The sequence below is a fragment of the Mastacembelus armatus genome, chromosome 15 (assembly GCF_900324485.2).
Source record: "Mastacembelus armatus chromosome 15, fMasArm1.2, whole genome shotgun sequence".
Taxonomy (NCBI): domain Eukaryota; kingdom Metazoa; phylum Chordata; class Actinopteri; order Synbranchiformes; family Mastacembelidae; genus Mastacembelus; species Mastacembelus armatus.
In genome coordinates, this window is record NC_046647.1 from 16335698 (window position 1) to 16361198 (window position 25501).

General features: G+C 40.4%; 1 protein-coding gene across 1 annotated transcript; it reads right to left on the reverse strand.

The window, feature by feature from the left end:
- Positions 1-21565: 21565 nt before the first annotated feature.
- Positions 21566-24723, reverse strand: znf503 (zinc finger protein 503). Its single transcript, XM_026310088.2, has 2 exons — positions 23834-24723; positions 21566-23469 (listed from the first exon to the last, which is right to left on the reverse strand). The coding sequence occupies exons 1-2, from the start codon at positions 24086-24088 to the stop codon at positions 22039-22041; spliced, it is 1686 nt and encodes a 561-aa protein (XP_026165873.1). The 5' UTR covers positions 24089-24723; the 3' UTR covers positions 21566-22038.
- Between the last annotated feature and the right edge of the window lie 778 nt (positions 24724-25501).

The window sequence follows — 25501 nt, forward strand, 5'->3', positions numbered from 1 at the left end:
CTCTAAACACACTTATGCTACAATCCTTATGATAGACTGTGTTGATCAGATCTTTGTAATATTCAATAATAAAGGTATATTCTAAGCAAAAGATTATACTTAGAATTATAGTCAAGTGGAAAGTCAAAAACAAACTATACACCTTTGTTAGGACCAGATGTACTATTGGGGAATGAGACCCTAAAAGACTTTTCATTTGAAAATATAAAAAATGCTCACACATAAAAAAAACAAAATAAACTATAGACAGAGAGATATGTCTGTCTGAATCATTCGCCTCTTGTTCCTAACGTGCCCCTCGAAGCTGCAGGGCAAAACGGGAGATATGTTGTGTGAATTGTGAGAACAAAAACAATTCTCACCTTGAGATAAACAAGAGGTATCACCGAGGCCTGCACTCTTCCCGCTGTGCTCAGCTCCATCCAGGACAACCAGGAATTGAACCAACAGTGGAGTTCACCCACTGTCAGTATAAATAAAAAAAATAGATCCTATGAGTTCTGACAAAGCAATGCGTTAAAGGATTTGATGTCTGTGGGCGTAGATGAGGAGACAAAGTTCAAATCAATAGAACAAATAAAACAGATACTTCACTGTAAATCATTTTATGATGGTTCAACTTAGAAATGTAAGTTCCCATGCTGCCTTCAAAACATGAGTAAACTCAACAGAACAGATGAATAGTTAGTTCATTGATTTTTAAGTTTTGAAAATGTGTAACTAACTCGATTAACTTAACTGAACTGGAGAAATCAAGTTCAATAAGTTTGAGATTCAGTTCGTCATCTTACTTGAAAAACTTACAGCTTCAGCTGTTGAATTCATTTAGTATCAGAGTCAGTACAAAGACAACATCTGGAGCTGATCCCAGTGATTTTGTTAAAATAAAAAGTGTACTGGGCCTAAGGTCCCTTTAGGGGTAGGGACTGATTTCAATACTAACATTCAACATGGATTGCATTGTTTTTATTGTTATGAAAAGAAACAACCATGCCTTAATTTAATATGTATTGCAGACACACATAAAGCTTCCAAGATGAATGTTTTCTTCTAACTACAAAAAAGACTGAAGGGCTCTCAAACAAGGCATGGAGGGGAATCTGCTAGCATTGTTTCTTTAAAAACTTCACTTAATGAGTTAATAGGTTGAGTGAACTCGCAGCAGGTCATTCATTCAAGGCAGAACAACTCGTGCTTATATGTTCTGCAATGGCCTGAAAATTAAAATTAAATATTAGTTGAGTTCACGAAAGTCCTGTATCATGTTTCGCAGTTGTTGAATAAGAAATAAAAAATTATCATGCAATGATGTTTGCATAACTGAAGAATTGCTTTGTTCTCTTGCAACACAACAAAATCATCCAAGTGTTATTATGTTTGGTGAAGCCCTAAATGTCACACAGCCTGATACAGTTACATTCTTCTGAGTAATTAGCATTTAATTTATCTTGAAATATTATCAGAACTAGATGAATTTTGTTAAACACAAAAGTATGTACGGCCTGATGGTTTGATGTGTGCGATTATCTCTCTAGCAGTAGGGAGGCACACTTTCGCATCACTGGACCGTGCCTGTTTCATCTGGATCTAAACCGAGCTGTACCTTTCAAGTCTCAGATCGGCACAACTGACGGAAACAAACAAAACCCCACCTGACAGTTAAAAAGCCTTTCTGTGTCTGTCTGGGGTTAGTGACGTTCCACAAGCTGACACATGCTAGAGGAAACAATTGCTTCATTAGTAAGTCGTGGAATAGTTTCAGAAAGACCTCGTTCGCTGTGCTGAGAGGGAATTAATAGCCTCCAGATTGCTGCTTCAAATGAAGTGAATTAAGCTCATGGCTGACCAAAACATTTAGTGATAGAGCTGCATCTCCGTATTTTATCTGTCTTTGGCATTGCTGACAAAAGGGGTGGTGACCGCTATGTGCATATTTACCCCCATTACAATGTAAAATAATGAAAATCTATTTCATTGTGGTAAACCACTATGGAGCACTTTTAAAAAATGCAAATCAAATTAAAACAAAAAACCAGTATATCATTAAATTCATTACACTATTAGTATTATTTTGAATCCTGTTAAATGTGTTTGCATTCTCTCCTTGCCTCTCTGTATACAGTCATTTCAACAAGAAGACAGAAATGAACCACTAACTCTTACTGTTGAATAAAATCACTGCTAACAAACTGACAACAAGGTCATGAACTTTGTTTAGAATTTGGCAGCTAAAAAGCCAGATATTTCCATCATCCATCCATTGTCTATACCCACGTATTCCTATTTAGGGTCACAGGGATCTGCTGGAGACTATCCCAGCTCTCTTTGGGTGAAAGGCAGGGGTACACCCTGGACAGGTCACCAGTCCATCACAGAAGCCAGATATATTCCTCAGAAAACAGAGCTAAAAGGAGAGTGAATACTGGACTTACATTAGTTGTGATCAGAGACATGATTTCATCTTAATACAGCTCCATGTTGGCTGGATGTGCTAAGTAGCTACTTGCCTGGACAACTTTATTAGACAGTAACACTAAATGTGAGTTTGTTGTCTTGTCCCTCAAAGTGGCCAAAAAACACAGGCTTAAGGATTCTAACGTTATATGTGTGAGGTAACTATACATCTTTTCATTATTACTCACCGCCTTTTGTTAACAAAATTCATTGAAACTTGCATTTGTCAAAAGTTGAGCTAATAAAAAAAGACAGAAGGATGCAAACATTATGTTGTAGAATGAAGACACTATGCGACAAGTCAAGAGTGAAAGTTCCATCAGGAAGGTTGCAATTAGTTACAGTATGTGCCACTCCCCGTATACCAAAACAAGCAATCATTACGCATCCATCCCACAATCCCATAATGAATGAGAGTCTTGCTTGAATTGAAGCGGCATGTCAGCGGATGCCAACATACTTAACCCCGCCATTTTTGACATTAGCTTCCACCACTGGAACTCCAGAGAGGTCTGCTTCTGGAAACACTTTTTGTACCCGGTTTGCTTAAAGCTTCTCCCTGTCCCCCCCTCGAACACTTGGCAGAGAAGAAGATCTTATGATTATACAAGCTTTAGTTTATATCCTTACTGTGCCTGGATGGGTTAAAGTTTCTAAGAAGTTCAAGATGTGGCAGACAGACAGGGAAACAGAGAGGCAGAGCTAAGGTGAGAGGGAAAAGAAAGCAGAGTAGAAAACAAGACTGTTTCAGCTGAGAGTGTAATGTAGTCAGGATGGAATCTGTCACTCAGCTTATTGCATGTTGATGACTCAGGGTAGTTTCAGCTGTAAGCAGCTCCTGATTTATGGACAGTCAGTGAATTCCTGTGGGCAGCAAGGTAGGGAGGAGAAGGAGATCACGGCTCCACAACTGCAACAGGGCCTCCTTTTTTCAACAGAGCAGAGAGAGAGAGAGACTGAGAGAGAGGGACAGGGTTTGCATTTTTCCCCATCATGCCAGATTGCTTTGCACGGCAATTAGCTGTGTCCTCATTTAGTTTGCCCTGTCCCAAAGGGTAATGAAAGTCATACATCATCTTCAGGGCCTGCTAATTATCCAGCTCAGTTGCAGGTAAGCTTTGTAACCATGAGAAGGCCCTGTCACCCAGATATTTATTGCTCTTCCAATAAGTGGGTAAAAAATACTCTCTTGAAAGGTTGCCTGTACCAGGCACCTCACATCCTTGACATACCTTTTCACAAATGTGCTAGTCAAAGGGGAAATGTCTTCATTCCACATAAATCATCTCTTCTTGTGCGACAGCAAAATGTTCAGCAAGAGCAGTGCGCAAGTGCTGGAAACCAGAGAACATAAACATTTTGGGGGTCAGCTTGTCTGTGTTGATTTACATGCTGATGGCTAATGGAGGAAACAAGTGAAATACTGTACTCTCTATTGATATGGATGAGGGACTTTGCCTGCGCCTTCTGTTTCAGTACCTATTATTGAGAGAAATGCATGCTCTGAAATGCATTACAGTTTTCGTGTCACACTAAATATAGTTACAGCAATTGAATAACAAAAACCATATATTTGCAGGTAATCTTGACACATTACTAATGAAGACAAAAGACTATTACATTTATTTAATTATAATTGAAGTAATGAAAAATAGAAATGTATTTGACTTTATTGTCTGTTGTGTTCAAAGGCAATAGGAAAAGTGAAATTATTTCACTGTATGAACTTCAAAAATGATCATATATTGTGAAGTCTTAAAGTATAGTATTATTTGTGAAAAGCAGAACTTTTATGACAAGCAGGAGACAGCAAATACAAAGTGAATGAAAAGGCAGCAGAAGGCAGAGCTTCCACCACTATCCTGGCTTGGATGCCACTATAAATCCAACGTGAGGCCCTGACATGTTTGGATGTTCGGGCCCACATCTACTGTCACCTACATATACAGATAGGGAATGTGTCTTGGCCCACTGATTCAGCCCTCATTCTTTTCTGCCTTCCTGCTTTTATCATCACCCCACCATCCTTTCCGCCATGAGTCTGCCAGCTAGTGCAGTCTGGGTATTGGAGTCTGGAGAGTGCAGGGTGAGAGCTAGAGGCAGAGAGGAGACTAATTGTCAAGGTTATGCCTCGGAAGATGATTGATGCCAGGCTGGGCTTTCCTGTCAGCCTGTCAGGAGGCAGGAATGTTTAATGTTCTCATTATTGGTTACGCTGTTGTGTATATTTCTCTGTCAGCGCCGCCGAGCCATCTGAACTGCCAAAGCACTTCAAAGGCCTGCAGGTCATTTATCTTCCCCTGACGCTCCCAATGCTCAGCCTCAGCTGAGTGCCAGTGATTTGTTATGACTTGAGAGCTGGCTGACAGACAGGTCCTCTGTAAGGAAGGGGAAAAAAGGAATCCTTTTTGTCACACTGTGAAAACATCAATGTTCCTGTAATGGGCTACAACTGTCAGTGGAGGCCAGCACCTGACAGTTGTGTGGCCTCACTAATTTGCAGTCCCGGTGAATGCACTCTTCCCAGTTTAGATTTGGTTGTGGTGTCACATACAAACAGGCCACCATCTGTTGTTCATGACCATAGGGAGGGCGAAGGGAGAGAGGAAAGGCTGTGGTAATTAAAGATGCGTCATCATTTCATATTAATCATCAAGCTCACATATCTGTTCTTTTGATGTCATGGCCTAGCTTTAAACAGACAAATAACTCTGTCTTGTATGAAGACAGGGGAGGAAGATATGGCTCAGAAATGCTGTCCAGAACAAGGGTGAAAATAGAGAAGGAAAGGCAGAGAGGATAAGCGATAGAGGAAGGAGGTGGGGGGAGGAGGGAGGTCTTACAGAGGGGATGAGAGGAGGCTAGAGGGGAAGAAAAGAAAGAGGTGAGGAAAGGGGCGGAGCATGGGTGCAGCGAGAGAGAAGGAAGAGAGGAAAATCAGATCTTTGTTTCCTTTCCCAGGCCATGACATGATTAATCGTTTTCTTCTGATCTAATTTTGGAACATGAAAAACAGCACATTTGTCTTGAAGAAAAATGATGTGCTGCACAGTGCAGATGGAAATTTCAAGCCCTGAAAAAGATTAAAGTGAAATTCCACTCCTTAGACCTAATCATGAGTTGTAGATTATAGTGTCGTCTTAACCAGATGGTGGGTTTGATTCCCCGGATCCTACCTCATATTAATGAATGCTAGACTGTTATATTTGACTTTGGTAAGTGAAATGTCTATCAGGCCTAATGAACTGCCAGCCAAACTAACACACGATGCACCTCTTTCTGCTCTTTCTGCATTTTTCATGCCTTACACTGGTGTCCTATGTAGAACATTGTGCTTCCTCTTCCATTTCTCACAGTGTCGTCGCCCGCCCTGCTTGCTAAATATTTTCACACAGAGTGTGGAGAACAAGAACAAACTTGTGTCCACAGCTAATTTCCTCCCATAGGTTAGGGCCATAACTCTCGACTTACAAACGTCACCTGAGGCAAGCAGGGACGGGAACTCAATAGTAATGTGATTAAGCTTCCAGTCAATATGACTGCATACACGGCAGTATGTTAACCAACCTAATTATGAGAGGGGTGATAAAAGGAGAGGAGTGGGTGGGTGGCCGGGCATTTCATCTCACTACACATACGGTTGCCCTGTGGCACTGTCCTTTTCCTACCAGAGACCCTCACAAGCCCATATGCACATACACACACACACACACACACACACAGTCTTGTATTACATTTCGAGAAGAACCTATTTCTCATTTGCCACAGACAAATTGGGTTGCACGATTAGTTGTAGCAAACTACCTACCACAAAAATTGGATCCTGTCTCTAATATTACATGTTTTAAAGAAGAAATTGGTGCATTTGTGGCAACATCTTGTTATGACATTATATTCCCATCAGAGTTGGATGATGACAGGACACAATATTTATCAAGTAACACTGATACTAATTTCAGTATCCGTAGCGTTCTCTAAGCTCAACTGCAAAACAACTGACATCAGCTTTATTCAGTGTTGCTATCCATTATTCTTTTGCTCCATCTGTTTACCTTAGGGGAATAGTCCCACCTCATGAAAACACAGAGACAAGACACACTGTTGTGTGGGTTGTTTTGGCTGCTGGTGGAGTACTTAGAGACCTTTTTTGTGCCTAAGCTAACTTTGCTTACATTGTGTCCTTAAAAGTTAAATCCAGTGTAATGCTGCCCACTTTCTGGCCCTACCTTTCTGTTGCTGGACAGCCAAGACTGTAAAATTTGGTAGCTGACGAAACTTTCATGGCAGGCTGCCACTCTCCTTGTTCACTAATATAGAAAATGCAAATGTTTGGAGTAAAATCTATGAACAGGGAAAAGATCAGTGGGAGCAAAGGGAGGGAGCCAGTACAAAACTTTATTCATGAATGCCAGGCACAGACTCAAAACAACAGCCCCCTGAAACTTGGACGGTGTCGCAAACCACGAACATGAACTGAGAGAGACAGAGAAAGAGCACAATGCCAATATGTCACACGCTAAATAGTTTTAAATTAGAGCCTGTATATGCCTGTTGGAGACTACATTCATCATACTCAACGTTGGTCTGTTTCTTGCAACCCTGGCAGTAAGAGCTTCCACATGCCAGCGTCGGCGCTGCGGAGAAACAGAATCGGGTTATCAGCAGAAGTTTACTTGTCTTTAATCAGCCTGTAGCTAATTACCAGGCTTCCACACAGCGTGGCCATAAGTCATTAATCATACAGGGCGTCTGGGAGCTCTCAGCTTTGTCCCGGACCACTGCAGCAGACAGGAGCTCCCTTTTCCATGATGGAGCTCTTTCCCTCTCTCCTTCTCTCCCTGTCTCCCTCAGAGTGGCGATGCCTCTAGCGGCAATGGCGTCGCCCATTAGGGTGTAAATTACAGGCCTCATCGTCGATATCCAAACAAAGGCCGTCTGTTGTACTTCCTGTTTCTCTTCCCTGAACAGCCTTATCCATGTCTCCTTCACAAAAAATGACTTCAGCATTACTTAAACAAACTGTAATGCATGTGTGCATGCCAGAATGTGTTTTTCTGTGATTGTTAGCATGTGTTGTCATCCCAAGAATCTGTGATGTCAGTTTTTTAATGACAAACTCACTTGTTATTTAACTTGAGTGACATTAGGTTCAATCAAAAGCTGCCGTATAGAGAAAGGGGAACTGGTAATATTTAGCAGTGAAAGTGGACATGAGAAATAAAATTGTCATTTAGCTGGGCCAGGTACTACATCATTGTCTATGCTGCGGCGCCCTCTCTCAGAAATGAGTAAATGGGCCAGGGTTGTTTTCAGATTACAACACCGAGGCCTTGAGGTGGATGGTGGATGGTGTCTACAAGGATCCATCCATGGTGCTCTGACAGCAACATTTTTAATCCGCCATCCATACAACTAAAAGGTTCATCTTTGTGACAGTCAAAGACAGATTTTTCCACTGAAATATTTCCCACAGTTGGATCTAACCAGCCAACACCATGTGGAAAATAACAGGACAACAAAAACTAGACAAAGGAGACAAAGGACATGGACACAGAGAGAGAGAGAGAGAGAGAGAGCAGGATGTCTTCCTCCATCACTCTGATCCCTCAGACAGATCCGTCCATAGTCCTCCATCACTATTTGACATGGGATATTTTCAGTGACCCCACTCTCTTTCCCTGCTACTGAAATTCCCAGTTTAAATGTCTGCATACAGGCATCATACTGAAGGAAAGGACCCAGCAGCTGCAAAGTGAAGCTTTCAGCTGCTTTTCACGCTACTGCATGGCAAACCTCCATCGTTGGCCTAATGTGCATATCTACCCAGCTGAACAAAACATCTCTTTGTGCGCTTTGGAGGTCAACCTGTTTTCCATCACGAATAACACATACAAACCACATAACGCACAAAATACATGGGGTTGAGGGGTTTTTTTGTCTTGGATGTACAGATTCTTGTCAGGAACCAAACATGGTTGCGATTTTTTTTTTTTCCCCCTTAATCTTCAACTATTTGAGCAGAAGGTTGTGGAGACAGACGGTGCGTCATGTAAAGTAGACTGACATTAAATGAAAGATTGTTTAAAGTCAGAACTGCCAAAGCTTTATGCCTATCATTTATCTTGTTACCAATAGATCAAATCCACTTCATGGCAGAGTCATAAAAATGGATGAGAATGTAAATGGCAGAGTGACCCATTCATCTTGTTTAAAGTGGCAAATGTAACATGCTTCTCATCCCGGGTGATAAACTCATACTTCATTCATTTATGAAGGATTCATTGTTGATGGTGAAACGTTCTGAATTTCATTACGGCAGCAGGTAGCGAGGCTCTGCCAAGGTACTCCAGCTGCAGTACAGTATGTGTAAATCACTCAAGCTGTCTTACAGTGCAGACAGACCAGGGTGCAGTCTTTTTTTTTTTTGCAAGCTAAAATCTGACCTCAACATTTTCTCCTGCCATTTTGTTAAAGCTCAGAGGGTTTTATACAAAAGTCAAACTGAATGCAGACTATTTTTAAAGCCAGTCCACCATTTAAAAAAAGATAGTAAGTGACATTTTTACTTCATGTGTTTTTCTTTGATGTTGTTTCCTGAAAAATAACATCAATCATTCTGATTTCCTTTCAAGAAGAAAAAGTACATGTGAGTGACTCCCATTTGGCTTCCCTGGCCTGAAGAGTTGTATTTCAAAAACCTCAGAGGACAAAAAAATGCAATCATGCCAGTAAAACCCAATATTTCTGCTGGACACAGTGAGTGGTGAGTGAATGAAAAAGCCAGGTTTTTCCCTCACACTGCTGCTCACACACATACACACACATTCAAAGCGCTTGCATACACACAAATACATAGAGACATGCTCCTAGACAGAAACATACACACATTAGTCGACAGGGCAGTACACTGAGGTGGTTTATGCTTCTTGTCAGTTGGAGGGCGTGATGAAGTAATGATTAATATGGGGGATGTGTGGAAATGTAAATCTGTGCTGCAGCACAAATAAACCAGGGGGGTTTCTGGGGATGATTAAATGGACATTTCACCGTTGATTGAGCATGCAAAAAGTCATCCATTTCCCCCTAACTCTGTAAACAGCAACGGCTACCCCCTTTTCTGTGAAGTATATGATGGTCGGTGTGGTTTTATATGCACACACAGGCCATTGAAGACGAATGAGTGGCTCAATTTATATAACCACTGGGATCTCCTGATTAGGTAATTTATATGGAGGACAGGTTTATAACTGCTAACTCACCGTCGTGTCCCGCAACAATTATTCCTGAAATCCGGCTGTAAAAGCAGACAGTAAATTCTGCATTTTTCTTCTGCTGTCATCAGTGCCCATAACCTGAGATCTGATTTTCAATAAATCTTTTTTTATGACATGGAGGGCAATTACATCAAGAGAGAGAGACTTTCAAAATTGATCCAAGTAGCGAAGAGTGGCATGTATAGTGTCTGTCTAAGATTTCCCTCAGTGGTCTTGATGAATCTAAAAGGCTTCCAATTTACAATATATGCCCCACATTTTTGAGAAAATGGAGTATCATCTCTTAATGGGTCATGATCCCATCTACTGAGGTTGAAGGTGACAAAACATATTCTCACAAAATAACATAAATTCACATTAAAATGGATGGAGACTAAAACTGTACTAAGCTGATCGATATTTGACAAATAGAGTAAAAGGGTGAACTTATACAGTGATAGTAAAGAAAAATATGTATGAATTCTCATTCAATAGCATCTAAACTTATGCTATGCCCCTGCATATGCCAGTAAACCTACATTACAGCTAAGCTGCAACACTGTGATCACATAGCCAAATGTAATCACTGGAAGTGTACATGACTGTCAGACAGTTTATTTTGCTGTTGACCTATGAGTGAGCTTTGACATCAGAAGATCAGACAATCAGATTTACTGGCCAGGTATGTTTCACATACAAGGACTATGACACTATTTTCTAGTGGCCCTGAATGTACTTAACCTTTCACACAGTGCCAGTAACAGTGTAGCCGTTACAGAGTCATCAAGGAATATAAAAATAACAGCATAGAGTGTAAACTATACAATACAAACTTTAACAAGAAGTAACTTTGGACTTTTTATGGTATGCAAACAATAAAGTAAGTTCTTTTTGGCTGATATCATTAAGGCCCAGGAGTGATTGGCTGAAACACAAAGTAAGATTTCCTGGACATAAAATTTTAATGTTTTTGGCGAGGCACAATATGACCATGAGACAAGCTAGTCCAGTTGGTCAGTAGAGCAATAGAACATGAAGAATTTATCCAAAACTTACTATGCACAATTTTGTATGTTATTGGTGTGTTTATTTTGATTCATTTTTGTGTTAATTATCTTGTGGTTAATGTGGGACTGCAATAGTGTAATTAAAAAAAACTAATTAAAACTTAAATCAAATTCTGGATAAAGGCATTATTATTTTATTTAATATTATTTTTGCTGTCAGATTGTGGGAAAATCTAATGAGTTCTCTGTTTGCTTATTATTCATCCGCAACAAATGTACAGAGTTCCAAACATAATCTATCATTTCCCTGACATGTTACTTATTTGTAATAACATATTAACACAGTTTTATTCTCCTTTGTCTTTTAAGCATGAAATAATTCTGAGTATTGCAAACATATTTTAGCTCCTTTTACTTGTCTGTATCACGGTGTCATGTTAAAAAAAGAAAACATGCAAGTTACATTAAAATTCCTTTAAAATTTAAGACTGTGGTCCAGCATTCTTAGAAAATTGGTTTCGACATTTCGCTCGGTATATGTTGGTTTGTTCTGGACAGCGTTGGGTGAGAAGTGGATGTGTGCTATTAACAAGTCCTCTGGTTGGGGTCCCAACCCAGCATGGCTGCTTGTAAATGGCACTCTCTTATGGAGACAAATCATCCACTGGTTAGGGTTTCAATGAAAGGGGATACAGTTAGAGTACATAAATATAGCCGTAGGAAGCACCACTAACCATATGATACTCAAACGATAGACTTTTTGTGGCAGAGAGCCAGGTTTCACTCCAAAGAGTCTCAGCTACCAGAACAGCTAAAAGCTCTCAGTATGCAGTGTGTATGGAAATTAAAACTGCTGCAGAGCCCTGGCTCAGATGCTTGTTTTCAACAAGCACATTTAGCTAAACAGATGAGATGGATAAACCAAATAAATAGCACAGAATATACATAAAACAGTGCTCGGCAATGTGTAGACATTCAGCTTTCACTTAGATTATAATAAATATTTCAGTCAAATAGTCAAAGAAAGGGGTGTAGAAACAATAGGAGGTAACAAAGACATGTCCATCTGAATATTTATTAAAATCCTACATGCAGAATTGTGTTTGATAGTGTTGAACCTGCATCACTATATAGACTATGTGGAAATATTATCTGGGACAGAAACAAAATAAAATGAAGAGAATTGCCAGGAAGATGCATATCTCTCACCACTTTCTGCACAAAAAGTATTTAACTTAACTGTAAAACTTTACATACACAATTACTGTATGTTGACATTCATATTATGGACACGAATAAAGAGCTTGTTTTTCCATTAGTGACAGTGCTCATGCAGAAGTGACCCAAATATAATTAAATGGATGGTTGAATGTTGTATTGATAATTGCTATTAATTAAAAATAGTTTTCTGGTTGTCTTCACATTTGAGGAGATGCCCACAATGAAGTCAGTATGTGACACTATGCAGTCTCTGTCCTCATATGATCATCTCAAACTCCTGACCGACACACTGACAAACAGCAGAGCACTTTACCATGAGACAGTGTACCACGCAGTTCGTGGATCAAATTAGCAATTATAGCTTTGAAGTTCACCAAAAAAAAGCATTTTGCATCTCACATGGTTGACGTCCCCATCATCTTCATATTTGTTCACAGCTGTCACAATGATTCTTTTTCTTTGCACTGGGAACAAGGGGATATTGTTCTTTCGTATCGTTTGAGAGTGAAAGCATGCAGGCACTCAACCTGTCGAAACCACGCTGGCCTGTGTTGAGCTCTGAACTGGAAAATGCTGGCTGCCTCCCTGCAGTTTTGAACTGTCTAGAGCAGTGGTTCTCAAACATTTTCATGTCACAGGATCGCAGACAGACACACGTAAGACCATAGACTCTGCAGCCAGTAAAAAATCTCTCCAACCCCAAATCAACCCCCCCCCCCTTGAAAAATCTGAAATGAAATGGTACAATCTGCACCAGTTTCTCTAAATGTACTATAAAGATTAATTATGTTAAGGCCATTAATACAACTGTCATTGGAACAAGTGTACATTCATTAAGGCCGTGGGTGGCTCAATTCTTATCAGAGAGCATATAGTCAACAGGTGCTCCAAAGTAAACACTTGGATGATTAATCTTTACATATCAATTCAATGAACTGCCACAGACATTAAACATTGACAGAGAATAATATTTAAAAGAACAATGCCTTTTGATTGACGCCATCCATGAAATGAAGTAATTAAAGTAATAAAAATAGTATGAAAAATTGTCTTTGGCTTTGATTCCAGACCAGTAGACCGGCTGCCCACAAAGAACCAACTGTGTGCTTCTGTGAAATGGCATTTAGACTGACAAACACAAACATTTGCCAAAAAACAGTTCCATTCATATTTCATAATAGGGCTCCCACGTGAACACTCAGGGTAAATCACACATCAAAATTTAAAAGTGATGTATTTTTCATACACACTTCATCAGACCGCTCGTATTACCTGTGGAGCCCTCGACTGAGGCCTATTTACAAATGCATACAAAGCACACAACACATTCAGCCGCACCTCAGCTGCTTCTGGTTATGTATTGTTTCATGACGCCCTGTTTGCAGTGAAGTACTGAGCAGCTTATTAATCAGTGCTGAGAGGTCCCCCATCCATCCAGGCATATGGCTGCTTGCCTGTGGAACATTTTAAAGGCATGCAGGTCTATACAACAACCATTAAAAGCACAGAGAGCCATATCCCTGTAAATTATTTAGCTAGGAGAGGGTAGTAAATCAGTGCAAGCGTCATATACTGAACATGGCACATGCTTGAGTGAAAAATGCATACTGAGCCACTATTCACTCTGCGACCCTGTGTTGTCCACCATATCTCCACAGCGCCGTCAACTTCAGCCACAACTAATTCACTGAAGTTGATTAAGAATGATCCATTTTGGGAACTTGTACAATTGCAATCCGCAAACTATTGAGCTTAAGTAGACTGGAAGTGATGTCTTATATTATGTCTTAGATCAATAATTTTCTACATTGTTATTTCAAAGAATGAGGTAAGCAGAAAAGCTCTCCAGTGCATCATAAATGAAAAACCATATTCAGCCTAAAACGTATAATGAGGCAAATTGAAACATTTACTGGTTGTGTGAGAAAAACCTTGCTGAAATTTGTATTTCCAGAAATTTTAAAGCCTCCACACCATGAATAAAAAATATTGTAGTTTAGCCATAATCAGTCTTTCTTAACACAGCTATTCATATTCCATTTGTAATTTTCGAGGCAAGAGTTATTCCTGAACGTCAGTGCTTGAGATCTGGCTTGTCGACAGGCTTCACTGTGACTGACACACTCATCAAAATGAGAATCCTTGTTGCCTGAGGGAACTGTGATACCTGTCAAATGGTGGATATCTTTTAATGTTCCTGTCTCAAATGCATGTCAGAGCAAATGCCAAGTCATAACATCAGTTATTACCTGGATGTTCAACGCATGATTCCTCTTATTTACCTAAGGTTTCAAAAGATCCCTTCAGTTGTCTTTCCCACATTCTTTGGTGAGAATCATCCCAGTGACAGTTTTTCTATCTTCAAATTTTCAGTAGATTTCATGTTTATTTTTTGATTGACTCCTTGGGTGTGCAGCGTGTGAATGCGTACATTATCTGCGCTTTTTCTCTCATGATATTTGAACCCCTAAAGGTTAATAGCATGCATTTGCCAACTTCCATCTTAAAGCAAATTAGCTATTATAGACTTTCACATCAGGAACACTCTGCAGGCTCCAGTGTGCTGTGTGACTTCCAGTTTAGTCACATATTATCTGTCTATAGGGGGAGTAGTTCAGTAAATGACTGTCAACACTATTGGATTTCGAAAAGCTCTGTAACCTCCAAGTCACATAGTAGAGACAGTTTCTTGTCACATAAAACAGTTGCACTTAATCCAAACTCTGGGGAATGTCAAGCATCACACATAAATTTATGCAGTTTAAATAGTGTCTCGTATACTTTCAGCTTGCTATGTTGAGTGCCCTCTTTGCATTTAGTTACTACCAAATGAAATCTAGTTTTATTATATAATTAGAAATAATAAAGTGGAGTCATCTGCAAAAGTTGTGAGGTTCCACATTGTAATGACAAGATCAGTTATTATCTAAATAAAACATGAGATTTTATTGAATATAATTACTTAAATTATATTTTAAATAAGCAACTCATTTCAATAGTAAAACAGAAAAGGTTGCTTGTTCAGTGTGCCACCTATCATGTTGTCACTAAACCTTCTTCAGGGCAGATGGGGAAAAAAAAAAAGGTGGGGGGGGGTGACAAATATATTGTAGGAAATTTGAGGTTCAATTTCACAGTTAACACTAAAATGCATTAAAGCAATAAAAGTGATATGACCCCCCATATATCCTGCGGCTGTGTTTCTATATGTCTGGACCAATTTGTCTCCAAGTCAGGCCCATTAGTCTACTGCACTCCCTTCTTAATACACGCAGCCCCCCCCCCCCAAATGCCTCAGATCAATGTGTGATACATCGCAGCATCATCACTTACTGCATGTGGATGAGTTGAGAAATGTCCCTCTCTCCCCTTATTTCCTTGGAGAAGTCTCTATTGAAAGTCATATGGGGCACAGACAGAGAGGTGGCTTGGTCTGGGGTTGTTGATGTAGAGGGGAGGGAATTGTTTAGTTCACTGACATGAATGAATTGCTGGAGTAATGTGGAGGCTGGTAATAGTTGAATAGTTTATATCAACGTGATAAATATAGCTCTCATAAATCACATAAGTGTTATATATTGCTGTTTTCACACTTGGCTCCAACCAGAAAACTCTGGAGAGTATCACAGCGGAGTGTATGCTTCCTTTTTTTTCCTATATAAAGAAAGTTCTGGGTCTTCAGTGGTTCCTTAAATTGGATGACCATTATCCAATTTGGAGTACTGCCATTATAGAAAGAACTACTAATGCCTCCATATGGTTCTTTACAGATTTGTGACTGATTCTCTTTTTGCTGAGCTGTGAAATTCTGCTCCATGGTGCATTGGGGACAAAAGATAGCCATGTTTATTCAGTGTGTGTACCTCATTTAACTAAGGTAATTAGCACAAAGCTCACTCCATAAAACAAGTATTTCATGTTATTTTTTTATAATATACATATTATATTTACATATCTTGGTTCCGAATGTAATTGCCTTTAGTTATCTAGAAGGAGGTATTTAAGGAAGCTCCTCTAATATAATTATCATTCTTACCTGAATGTATCTGAGAAATTGGTGTTAGCAGGCAAATATGCTTATCATATGCTTAGTTTATTATGTTACTTATTGAATAGGCCTTTTTCACAGCAGACATTTTGGCATGCCATAGCAAGAAAAGCACAGTTATAATAGATAGCATTAAAAAACTACCTGTATTCTTTTTAAATGAGCTACTTCCAGGATCTGGTATTATGTGCAGTATGCTGGCTCACTGTCACGGCTTACCGCGATGCTTGATGGAATGGGGCCGTCATTAATAAAATTTATTTCACCTGTGTTTTTCTTGTAATTACCAATCAAAATGCCACAAAAAAGTGCGTACTGCAGCCAGAATGTGCTAATTATTTGACTTAAATTATCACTTTTTCGGTTGCCTTATGATTTGTCTTAATCATAAACAAAACACAATGCTTTGTCAGGACCTGCGAGGCTCAGATTGCGTATCAAAACTCTCAAAACAACATCTGAAACAAGTTTTGACTGTCATATATTTGTGGCTTAATTAGTAGGCTATCATTTAGCTCACTTCCACACCCAGATGATAAATAAGGGCAGTGTGTCAGAAAGCAAGCATTTCCGATTTGCAATCCATTGAGGAAACTTGTGAAAGCATGAAAGGGTAGGGTAAATTAGCTATCAGTACCACTGACAACCAGTCCTCCTCTCCTATCCACTGAACCCAATGGACACCACAGCTCCCAGTGTGATGAAGTTTTTTAATATAACTTTTACTTGTATCCTCTTTCCTTCAATCTGACTCAGTCTACGCCCACTTCAGTTTGTGATTTTCTTTGAAAATCCCTCTGAGAATGTGCCTGAGCTTGCTGCATCCAGCCATTAGATTTTAATGTGTAGGTGTATCAAGCAGCAACATCGTCTATGGAGCAAGATTTTCCACAAAAAAGAAAAAACGGTCAAAAGCCAAATAGATGCAACCTCCCTCAAAGCCAACACACGGTGTGGCCATACAGCACTTTTTATTGGTGTAAATGGCTTCAACAGAAAAACATGCTCAATCCAAAAATGCAAAGACCAATAATGACTTATCCTGTCAGGTGATACCAGGTCAACCTTAAAAACTATAATTTATTGTTGAATCATTTCAATTTATTGTTAAACTGTCTTTTGTAATAACTCGGAAAGGTCACTGTATCCTGATTCAGTCGACCATTCGCTCTATTCTGAAATTATTCAGATACAAATGCAATATTTAATTTTACTCACTTATGGTCATTATTTATTGTGTTGCTGTATGATCTTAATATTTATATATATGTTACTGTGTGGGTGTATGTATGTTTTACATTAAGTACTCGATCAGTGAAGTAATCAATCAATCACTTGATTGGGCTATTAAATGTTGTTTATTCCAGGAGTGTACAGGGATTGTGAACATTGCCTGGAAGATATATCAAATGAAAGAGTATTAACCAATCATTATATCATCCAGTAGGACAGAAGACTTGGGTTTGTGTACTTACTAAGCATGTGAGTCATTGTAATTGGTGGCCCACACCCATGGAAATGACATCATGTACTCATACTGTCATGTAGGGCCATTGACACACAATCAGGATTTACTCATAGACTGGAGAAAACAGCAGAGGACAGCAATTATGTGGTAGGCTGAAACCTCAACCTGTCAGAAAAACCTGAAAAGCCAATGCCTTTATCTCAAATTATATTGGATGACTCTGCCTTTGATAGCCCACTGGGTGGCTACACACAAACCCACATGCTCTAAGATGTCTTATATTGTATTCGCACACCTTCAAACAATTAATATAACCTTGTGATTGTGTGCCGTAACGCCCTGAAGATGCAGTGCTTTGGTATTGCTGATTTCAAATGAAGGGAAAAAGTCCTTTGGAGTCGAGCCCATCTGTGACATTTTCTCTGTTTTTACATTTATCAGTGACAGACAACAACCTCATCAACTCGCACACTACTCCGGCATACTCCATTAAGGTGCCTGGAATAAGGGTGCATTTCCATAAAATATTCTTTGTCAGAATCAGAAAATGGGCAAATTATCTGAACACTAAAACACCCCAGCGCACCGTAGATCCCAAAGCAGACAGAAATGACCTCAATTAGGCTGTCTAAGCACAAGAAAGTGTCTCACTAGTTAGAGATCTGAGTGGCACAGATAGATCAACACTGCCACTTCTCTCACATCACCTGGATGAGCACTTTACATTTGTAAATCAATGAGGAGGGTAACCACATGTAGAAGAGCTGGGAGGGATTCCTGTCTGCTTTGGCATAGATTTTGAGAACCAAATTACCTCTATTACAGCTCTCAGTTGGGGACTGCATTCTAGGATCAGTCTGTCAGAAAAGGGTGCTTTAGAGTTGATGGATATTACACGTGACCAATGACAATGTTGATTTTTTTTAATCTCCTGGATAATAGGCAGATTTAGTATAGATATTGCCTGAAACAGTGGCTCTGTTTACGACCAGCGAGTCCCTGCTTTGTTTCATGCTGCTCACTTTATGGCTTCATTACTACAATCACAAAGCTGTGGACACCTCAACAGCCCCTATCACCATAAATCACGTCCTGAGATAATGACAGTCAGGTGTTCCAGCTAAGATGACACTTTTAGTACAACTGGAGTGTGAAGCTGTGGTTGAGATATAGGTGCATGAAAGGTACAGTAGCAGATACACAAGCCTGAGATGGTAAAAGACAAAGACCATTCTCTGTGGTACTTGAGAAGTACCGTGCATTATCAAAATGTATTTGAAAAGCAACAATCTATACTTGTAAAACATAATTGCAAATATGAAATATCAAGTGCCCATAAAGTAAAGCAAAGCCATTATTGATACACCCCCCCCATCCCTGAAAGCTTTTATATTATAATCGCAGCCTGATAAAACAACCACCATACATGAAAGATAATAATCGTTCTTTGACTTATGTCTGACATGAGGTTGAATATTATAGTAGCTTCTCCTTATTGACACAGCTGTTATCCAAACTATGGACTAGCCACTGCAGACGACAGCATGTCTTTATATTGTGCTACACACACACTAATGACAGCTTTAGTGGTGGTAATTCAGTAGGGTTGAATATGGGGTTATGTGTGTGAGTCACGTCCTGGGCTCCCCCCATTGCCATATGTCCTACCAGCTCGCCTGCAGTGTCTCTCTTTCTTTCTGAGGATGCAAGTATGTCCCAAGAATCTAAAATGGCTTCTTCAGGTCTTGTCCACAGTATCTTTTAAAGTAATGTAACTTGTCAGGCCATATACATTTTTTAATACTTTGGTGACTGTATTTTGGCCTGGTTATGTGAGGCGAAGGCATGAGCAGCTATTTCTCTTTTGAAAATTTCTCTTTTGAATCATAAAAAATTAGTATGTTAATGCTTTCTTTGCTATGCCCATCATTCAGGGCATTTTTTAATTGTTTTTAAAGTTTTTGCATCTAAAGCTTGCAATGTTTGCATTTTCAGATTCTGACCTGTTCAAAAATGCTCTAATCCCATGTGTAAACCCTTGACCTAACACTGTAAATGTTTACAGGCACTGCACCTCCCTTAAACTTCAGCTCATTGACTTGTGTGTCCCTTCAAAACCACACGAGCATATTAATTTGGTTAATAAAATCCGTAACATCCCACTAAGCAGGTTTGTAAGTTAACAATCACAAACATTTACTTAATGTCAGAATTTAAAATGGATGGCTTTATTTTAATAATTAAATATCTAAATTTACCTCTTGGTCTATGCTGTGGTCTGATATGTATTTTTACCATGCACACCTAAGCCTTTTTAGGCCTTGATGGACAAAGTCAATATGCACTTTAATACTCTTGCATACTCTAATCCCCCATGTTCTCTCTCCTCCTGTGTCAAATCTCCACAGTGAGAGGGAGGCTGGGAAGGTGGGAGGGTTGGTAATTCATGCACACATGTGCCTGCCTGTTCCTCCAGTGACAGGGCCAGGGGGAGGGGCACATGATAAATTGCCTTCCACCGGGGACCTCCAAGCACAGCCACCATGATGTGGGTAAAAATGGAAATTGCTCCCTTTCACCGTCATTACATCAGTTTAGGACGCGTGTGGGCCCTATAGACACTATGAGAGTTTGTTTCTTGTGACTAACCGCCGTGCGATAGACGAGGAACAGCATAACTGAGGAGGTATCCTAGATAAATAAAAACAGCTGGGTCAACAATAGGCCTATGTCCAAAAGACCTGACAGAGTTCACGCTGTTTACAGTCAGCAAGAGTATAGATATTAAATTGTGTGTATGAAAAAGAAAAGGGTCCTTTTGTTGCCATGTTGGGTTAAATCCATACACCATGTCTGTGAATGATCTACACATTGAGATTTTAAGTTTTCAATATTAAAAGAACAATATATGAAGTTGATTTTGACTCTGAGTGTCATAACACAATCGGTTATTAAAATAGAGCCTACGTCCAGCGCCGCTGTCTAGGACAGAAAAACAGAAAAGCTATGAGACGGAAAAAATGCTCATAGGCGATGATATTTATTTTAAAAAGAATAAATAAGGTTTCGATATGCGCCTGATCTTTGCGAATTCAGACACCGAGTTGTGAGTGGAGGCTAACTGCGTAAAAATCCCACAACTCTTCACAAGTTCCAGATTTTTTAATAACAAACTCAGTACTGTGTACATTAGACTTACAGGTGGATGAGATTATCAAATGCAAATTAAATAATAGCATCTCGGTAATGATCATTCAATCAAAATAGCCTGTAGTAGTTTTACATATAAACCACTTAGGCCTCCATGTCGAAGTTTTCACCCTGGTGTAGCAACAGAGGCTTCAAAATTTTAAATAATTATAATAAAACAAACACACAACTCCAAGATGCTTGTAAAAAAAAATTCTACTGCATTAAGCTTGAAATTCTATTATTTAATTCAAAGTCTGTATTTTTCTTAATGTTGCAAAATAGTTTTTTTTTTTTAGATTTTAATTTATAGCAATTTCAAATACATAGCTGTGCTCCTCATTTTAAAAAAACACAGAAAATCGACTTTCCTTGCCCAACATATTTTTTTTTTTCAACATTTTTGCTGTTTACGTAGGTAAAAGCAACAAGTCAATAACACCTGTCAAACAAACTGACCCTTCCCACACAACTCGCTGTAAAAATTCACCCACCAGCAAACGAAATTCACTTTATAAAGCCCGATTAACTGTGCGCGCGCGCGCGCACACACACACGCACACACAATTACCTCGATCAATCAAGTTGCATTTAATTTAAACTTTATAAGACGTGTGCTCCGTTTAAAGTAAAGAGTTAAAGCTTCTCGGTCATTTGGCATGTAAAGTAATATAGCAGAACGAAAGAGAAGGAGAGAAAAGAGAAAGAGACGCACATTTTGTGGACCAATAGTCAAAAGGTGTCCTCATGTGACAGCGAGCAACTGTTTCAAAATGTATGACAGCCTGAAAAATCTATAGGCCTGTGTGATCAAATGAGGTTATCTTATCTAATCCATCTACCAGGCTGACCTTTTATTTTTCTAATTGTCAGGCCATTAACCTGTTTCCAAGATGAAGGATTCAGAAAATGAGGCACACGGAGATATGGAACAGAAGTGTTTCTTATTTTTTTTTCCAGAATACATACAAAAAAATACCAATTCTCTTTCCAAGGTGTACACCTGAAAAATAACGGCAATTTAAAATGTGGACAATTTTCTGAAATTTAAGAAACAAACATGCATGTAAATTATTTTCTTCTCAATGAGACATTAAATAAGAACAAATACAATCATAGCAATTTGAAATCAACATCGAAATGAGGAACCCTACTTTAATTAGTACTCTAACGTGTGTGTTTTCACTTTACCTATAAAGTTCAGTTTCAACATAATGCACTTTTTGAGTTGCTCAAATATTTTCCATTTGCAGCTATTATCGCCTGCTTTTAAGCCGACATATAAATAAATACAGTTGAAGTCCACGGATCCCGCCCATAAGTTTAGCGCTGTTAATATAAAAGTCTTTATATTTGCATTCTTAGTACTATAAACTTTTCAAAGTCTTTTTTTCCCCCTCACTGGTATCCCAGCGCTGATGCTGTGGTGAGTCTCTGGCCGTACAGTGCATAAGGGGAGTAGTAGGGGCCGGTGGCTGCGGGGACGGGAACAGGAGCACCAGGGGTTGGCAGGGGACTTTTAGAGTACGGGTGGTAGCGGCTGCTCAGTCCTAACGCGTGATGTGGGCTCCTTAGAGCCAAAGTCCCGGGGCTCCCGGGGGCTCCTGACGGTGGCATGTGCATATGGCAGGCCATGGCCGCTGCTGCAGCGCTGGCTAGTGATGAAGACCCGGGATACCCAGATATCAACTTCTCAGCCCCAGTAAAAGCAGTATGTGTCCTCAGGTGATTCAGGAGCTCTTCCGAGGTGGAGAAACGCTTGTCGCACGGTCCATTTGCCGACACCCAGTTACAAACATGAGGGAGAGGGTCGTTGGGGAGCATAAACCCGTATGGATACAGGGGGTGTCCGCTAAATGATGGCGCCGTGGAATGGACGCCATGTATGGGGTGTGTCGGGTACATTAGTGGGTAGCTGGACTTGAGGGCGTTAGCGGCCGCTGCAGCTGCAGAGTCGTGCGTGCAGGAAGCACTGGCTGTGCCCGCCAAGTGACTGGCACAGTGGTAACTGAGGCAGTAAGGGTCTCTGCACAGACTGGCTGACATGATGGACGGTGGAGAAGCTCCAGCCAAAGGACTGGATCCAGCCTTGCTGCAGCCCAGTGAACTAGCCAGCTGTGCGTTTACCAAGCTCCCTCCGTGGGGCAGGAAGTGCTGAGGGTAACCAGCATAGGCCCCAGCCAAGCTACCTGGGTAGGTCATACCAGCAGGAGGCAAAGGGAAAACTGTCTGTCCCGGCTTGTAAGGAGAAACCGGAGCCACAAGTCCTGACCCGAGAACGGAAGCAGAGGATACAGATGTTACAGACGAGGACTCCGAGGAGGAGGTGGTTTTGGTGCCAGGCGTCGTCTCCTGGTGTTGGTTGACCTCCACGTTAATTCCACCACAGCTCACGCTTATCCTGCTGTGGCTCGTGGTGCCTGACCCGTCCGTAGAGCCATTTTTATTACAATCAGTCTCTTTCTTTTCATCCCTTTCCCCACATTTCCCCTCTGACGGCATAGGGGAGGCTGAAGTGCTGGAGTTGGGGCTGCCTGTCCGAGGCGTAAACGGCTGGCAGGTGGCGCTCGGCACTCGGAAACCAGACTTTTCTCCGCCCGAGACGCCCGAAGACGAGTCCTTCTTATCTGAAGGTTTAGAATAAGGTTTGAAGCTAGATTTGTCATCCACACCGATGTCACTTAATTTCAAAGGACCGGATTTAGATTCCTTCTCACTAGATCCATTTGACGTTACGGAGGATAATTTGGAGGAGGGTGGTGGGTCCGGTTTGCCGATCTGAGAGCAGGTCTGCGCCAGCAGAGCCAACGGACTTTTCTTGGCATCTAGCTGCAAAAAAAGATTGAATAGATGTGGATCAGTTCTATAAAAACGCACACTGGGTGCTTTCTACGCTGATTACAAAATGTATAACCCGAGAAAATGTAGTTTAATCGGGATATTTCCTGACATTTCCAAGCGGAAATATATAGGCTTACGGCTCTTTGCCTGAACAAAACTACAACCGTGTTGATTCTAAAAACAAACTACAAGTATTTGTATTTCATATAACTGTTTTAAACATAGTTGTACAGGCTGTTTTGCGGGGAAACAGCGATATGCTCCCAAAACGTTGTCACACACACACACAAATAATTCAAACACCTAACACTGTAATTATTCCGAGTGTAAGTATTGAAAATGTTCTCCTTACCTCTATGGGACTAACCGGGGTAGAAGGCAAAGGCTGCAGATACTCCGGGTGCAAAATGTGTCCCGACCGTGCGGTAAGCATTTTCAAAACCTTGATGGGAAGTCGGTTTGCTTGCCGTAGTGGATGAGACGGGGGTGCGGAGTGGAGAAAAGGCTTGTTGATGCTCGCCGCGCTGCTATTCCGAGAACTGCTGCTTTCCCAGGCTGCACAAATATCACTATTTTTCAGGGCAGACGCCGAGGGCGACGTGATCATGTCCCAATTGTCAGGAAATGAAACGGTGATGCTTTTGTCAGATTCATCAAGAAAATCAAATAAAAGCGTCGAGCTTCTCTCTCGTGAAAAAAAAAAAGAATCGTAAAACGGTTCAATAATAGGTAGTAATCCTGGTAATAAAGGAGCAAGGCGCGGCAGCTGGAAGGAGACCGTGCGAGGTTATCGCAGATCCGTGGCTGCGTCTTGCACCATGAGCGCTGCGCCTTGTGTGCGTCTGTCTGCAGGTCCTCGCTCTGTACTCCCGAAGTACGAACTGGCAGAAATTTTCACTTCAAAAGCATCTGAATTAGTCCGAGATTAAAGCCTTTGCCGCCTTCCAATCAAATGGGACCCTGAGGTGATTGGAGGGTCAAGGGGATGTGACGTTCTCCTCTTTGTAAGCGCCTCTATTTTGACAGCTCGGGGAGGAGATAGGCTTGAATATTTCGGTTACTGTGAACGCTTACACCGTTTTATTTGTTGGGCTATGGATTCTGTGCACGCCACGAAACCGAGTATTTTCTGAAAATGTAGATGTAGAAGAACAACACACCTCCAATCTTTAAAATATAAAACGTATTTTATCCAATTTGCAACGCAGATACGGACGGTACAATGGAGATTTGTGAATGGACGTTAAATCAAACAGCATCCAATTTATTCACCTTATTTTCTGGGAAGAGTTAAAGGTTTTTATTATTTACAGCACATTAATGTTCATTTTAGTCTACAGACAAAAGAATGTAAGTTATTACGCTACAGTCTATTCTGCCTATGTCCAACCCTCTCACTGTTTCAGCGCCATTAAAATAACTAAGAGAACACTTACTTATAAAGTTCATGAGTAAAAATATGTCGCTGTCGTTGTTTTAACAAGTGAAAATGCGTTATTCTCCACCACCGTGTAACCCGAGAGACGCACAAGGTGTGCGCAAATTACGCACGTCCACCACTTGGACTTTTTTTTTTTCACTGGCAAACATAAAACCAACCACTTCAGCTTGAATTCCCTAAACAGACAAGCGTTGACAGGAATAGACCAGTGTAGTGATGGAGGGATGTGAATGTCACATGTTTTCAGTATAATATACACCGCCCTTCTATTTCTATCTCCACCCCTCCGTCAAGTGTCAATTCTGCTCCACCGCAATCAATCAGTTATTTGTCAGACGCTGTCAATCCACCGCTTGATTTATGTCAGCTATTGTGGCTGATTACATGCCAGTGTGACTGCGGGAAAAGAACAAATGGGAAGAGAGGCACTCTGCAAAAGACACCAAGTTTTAAGAGGAAATAAATCGATTCTCGATTTAAGGTGCAATTTTTAGATGCAACAACAGTATAGCAGACATCGCCAGCCCAGGATATGTGTGGAAGCCAAATCTGTGGACTCGACTACCTACCCGTTGTCCT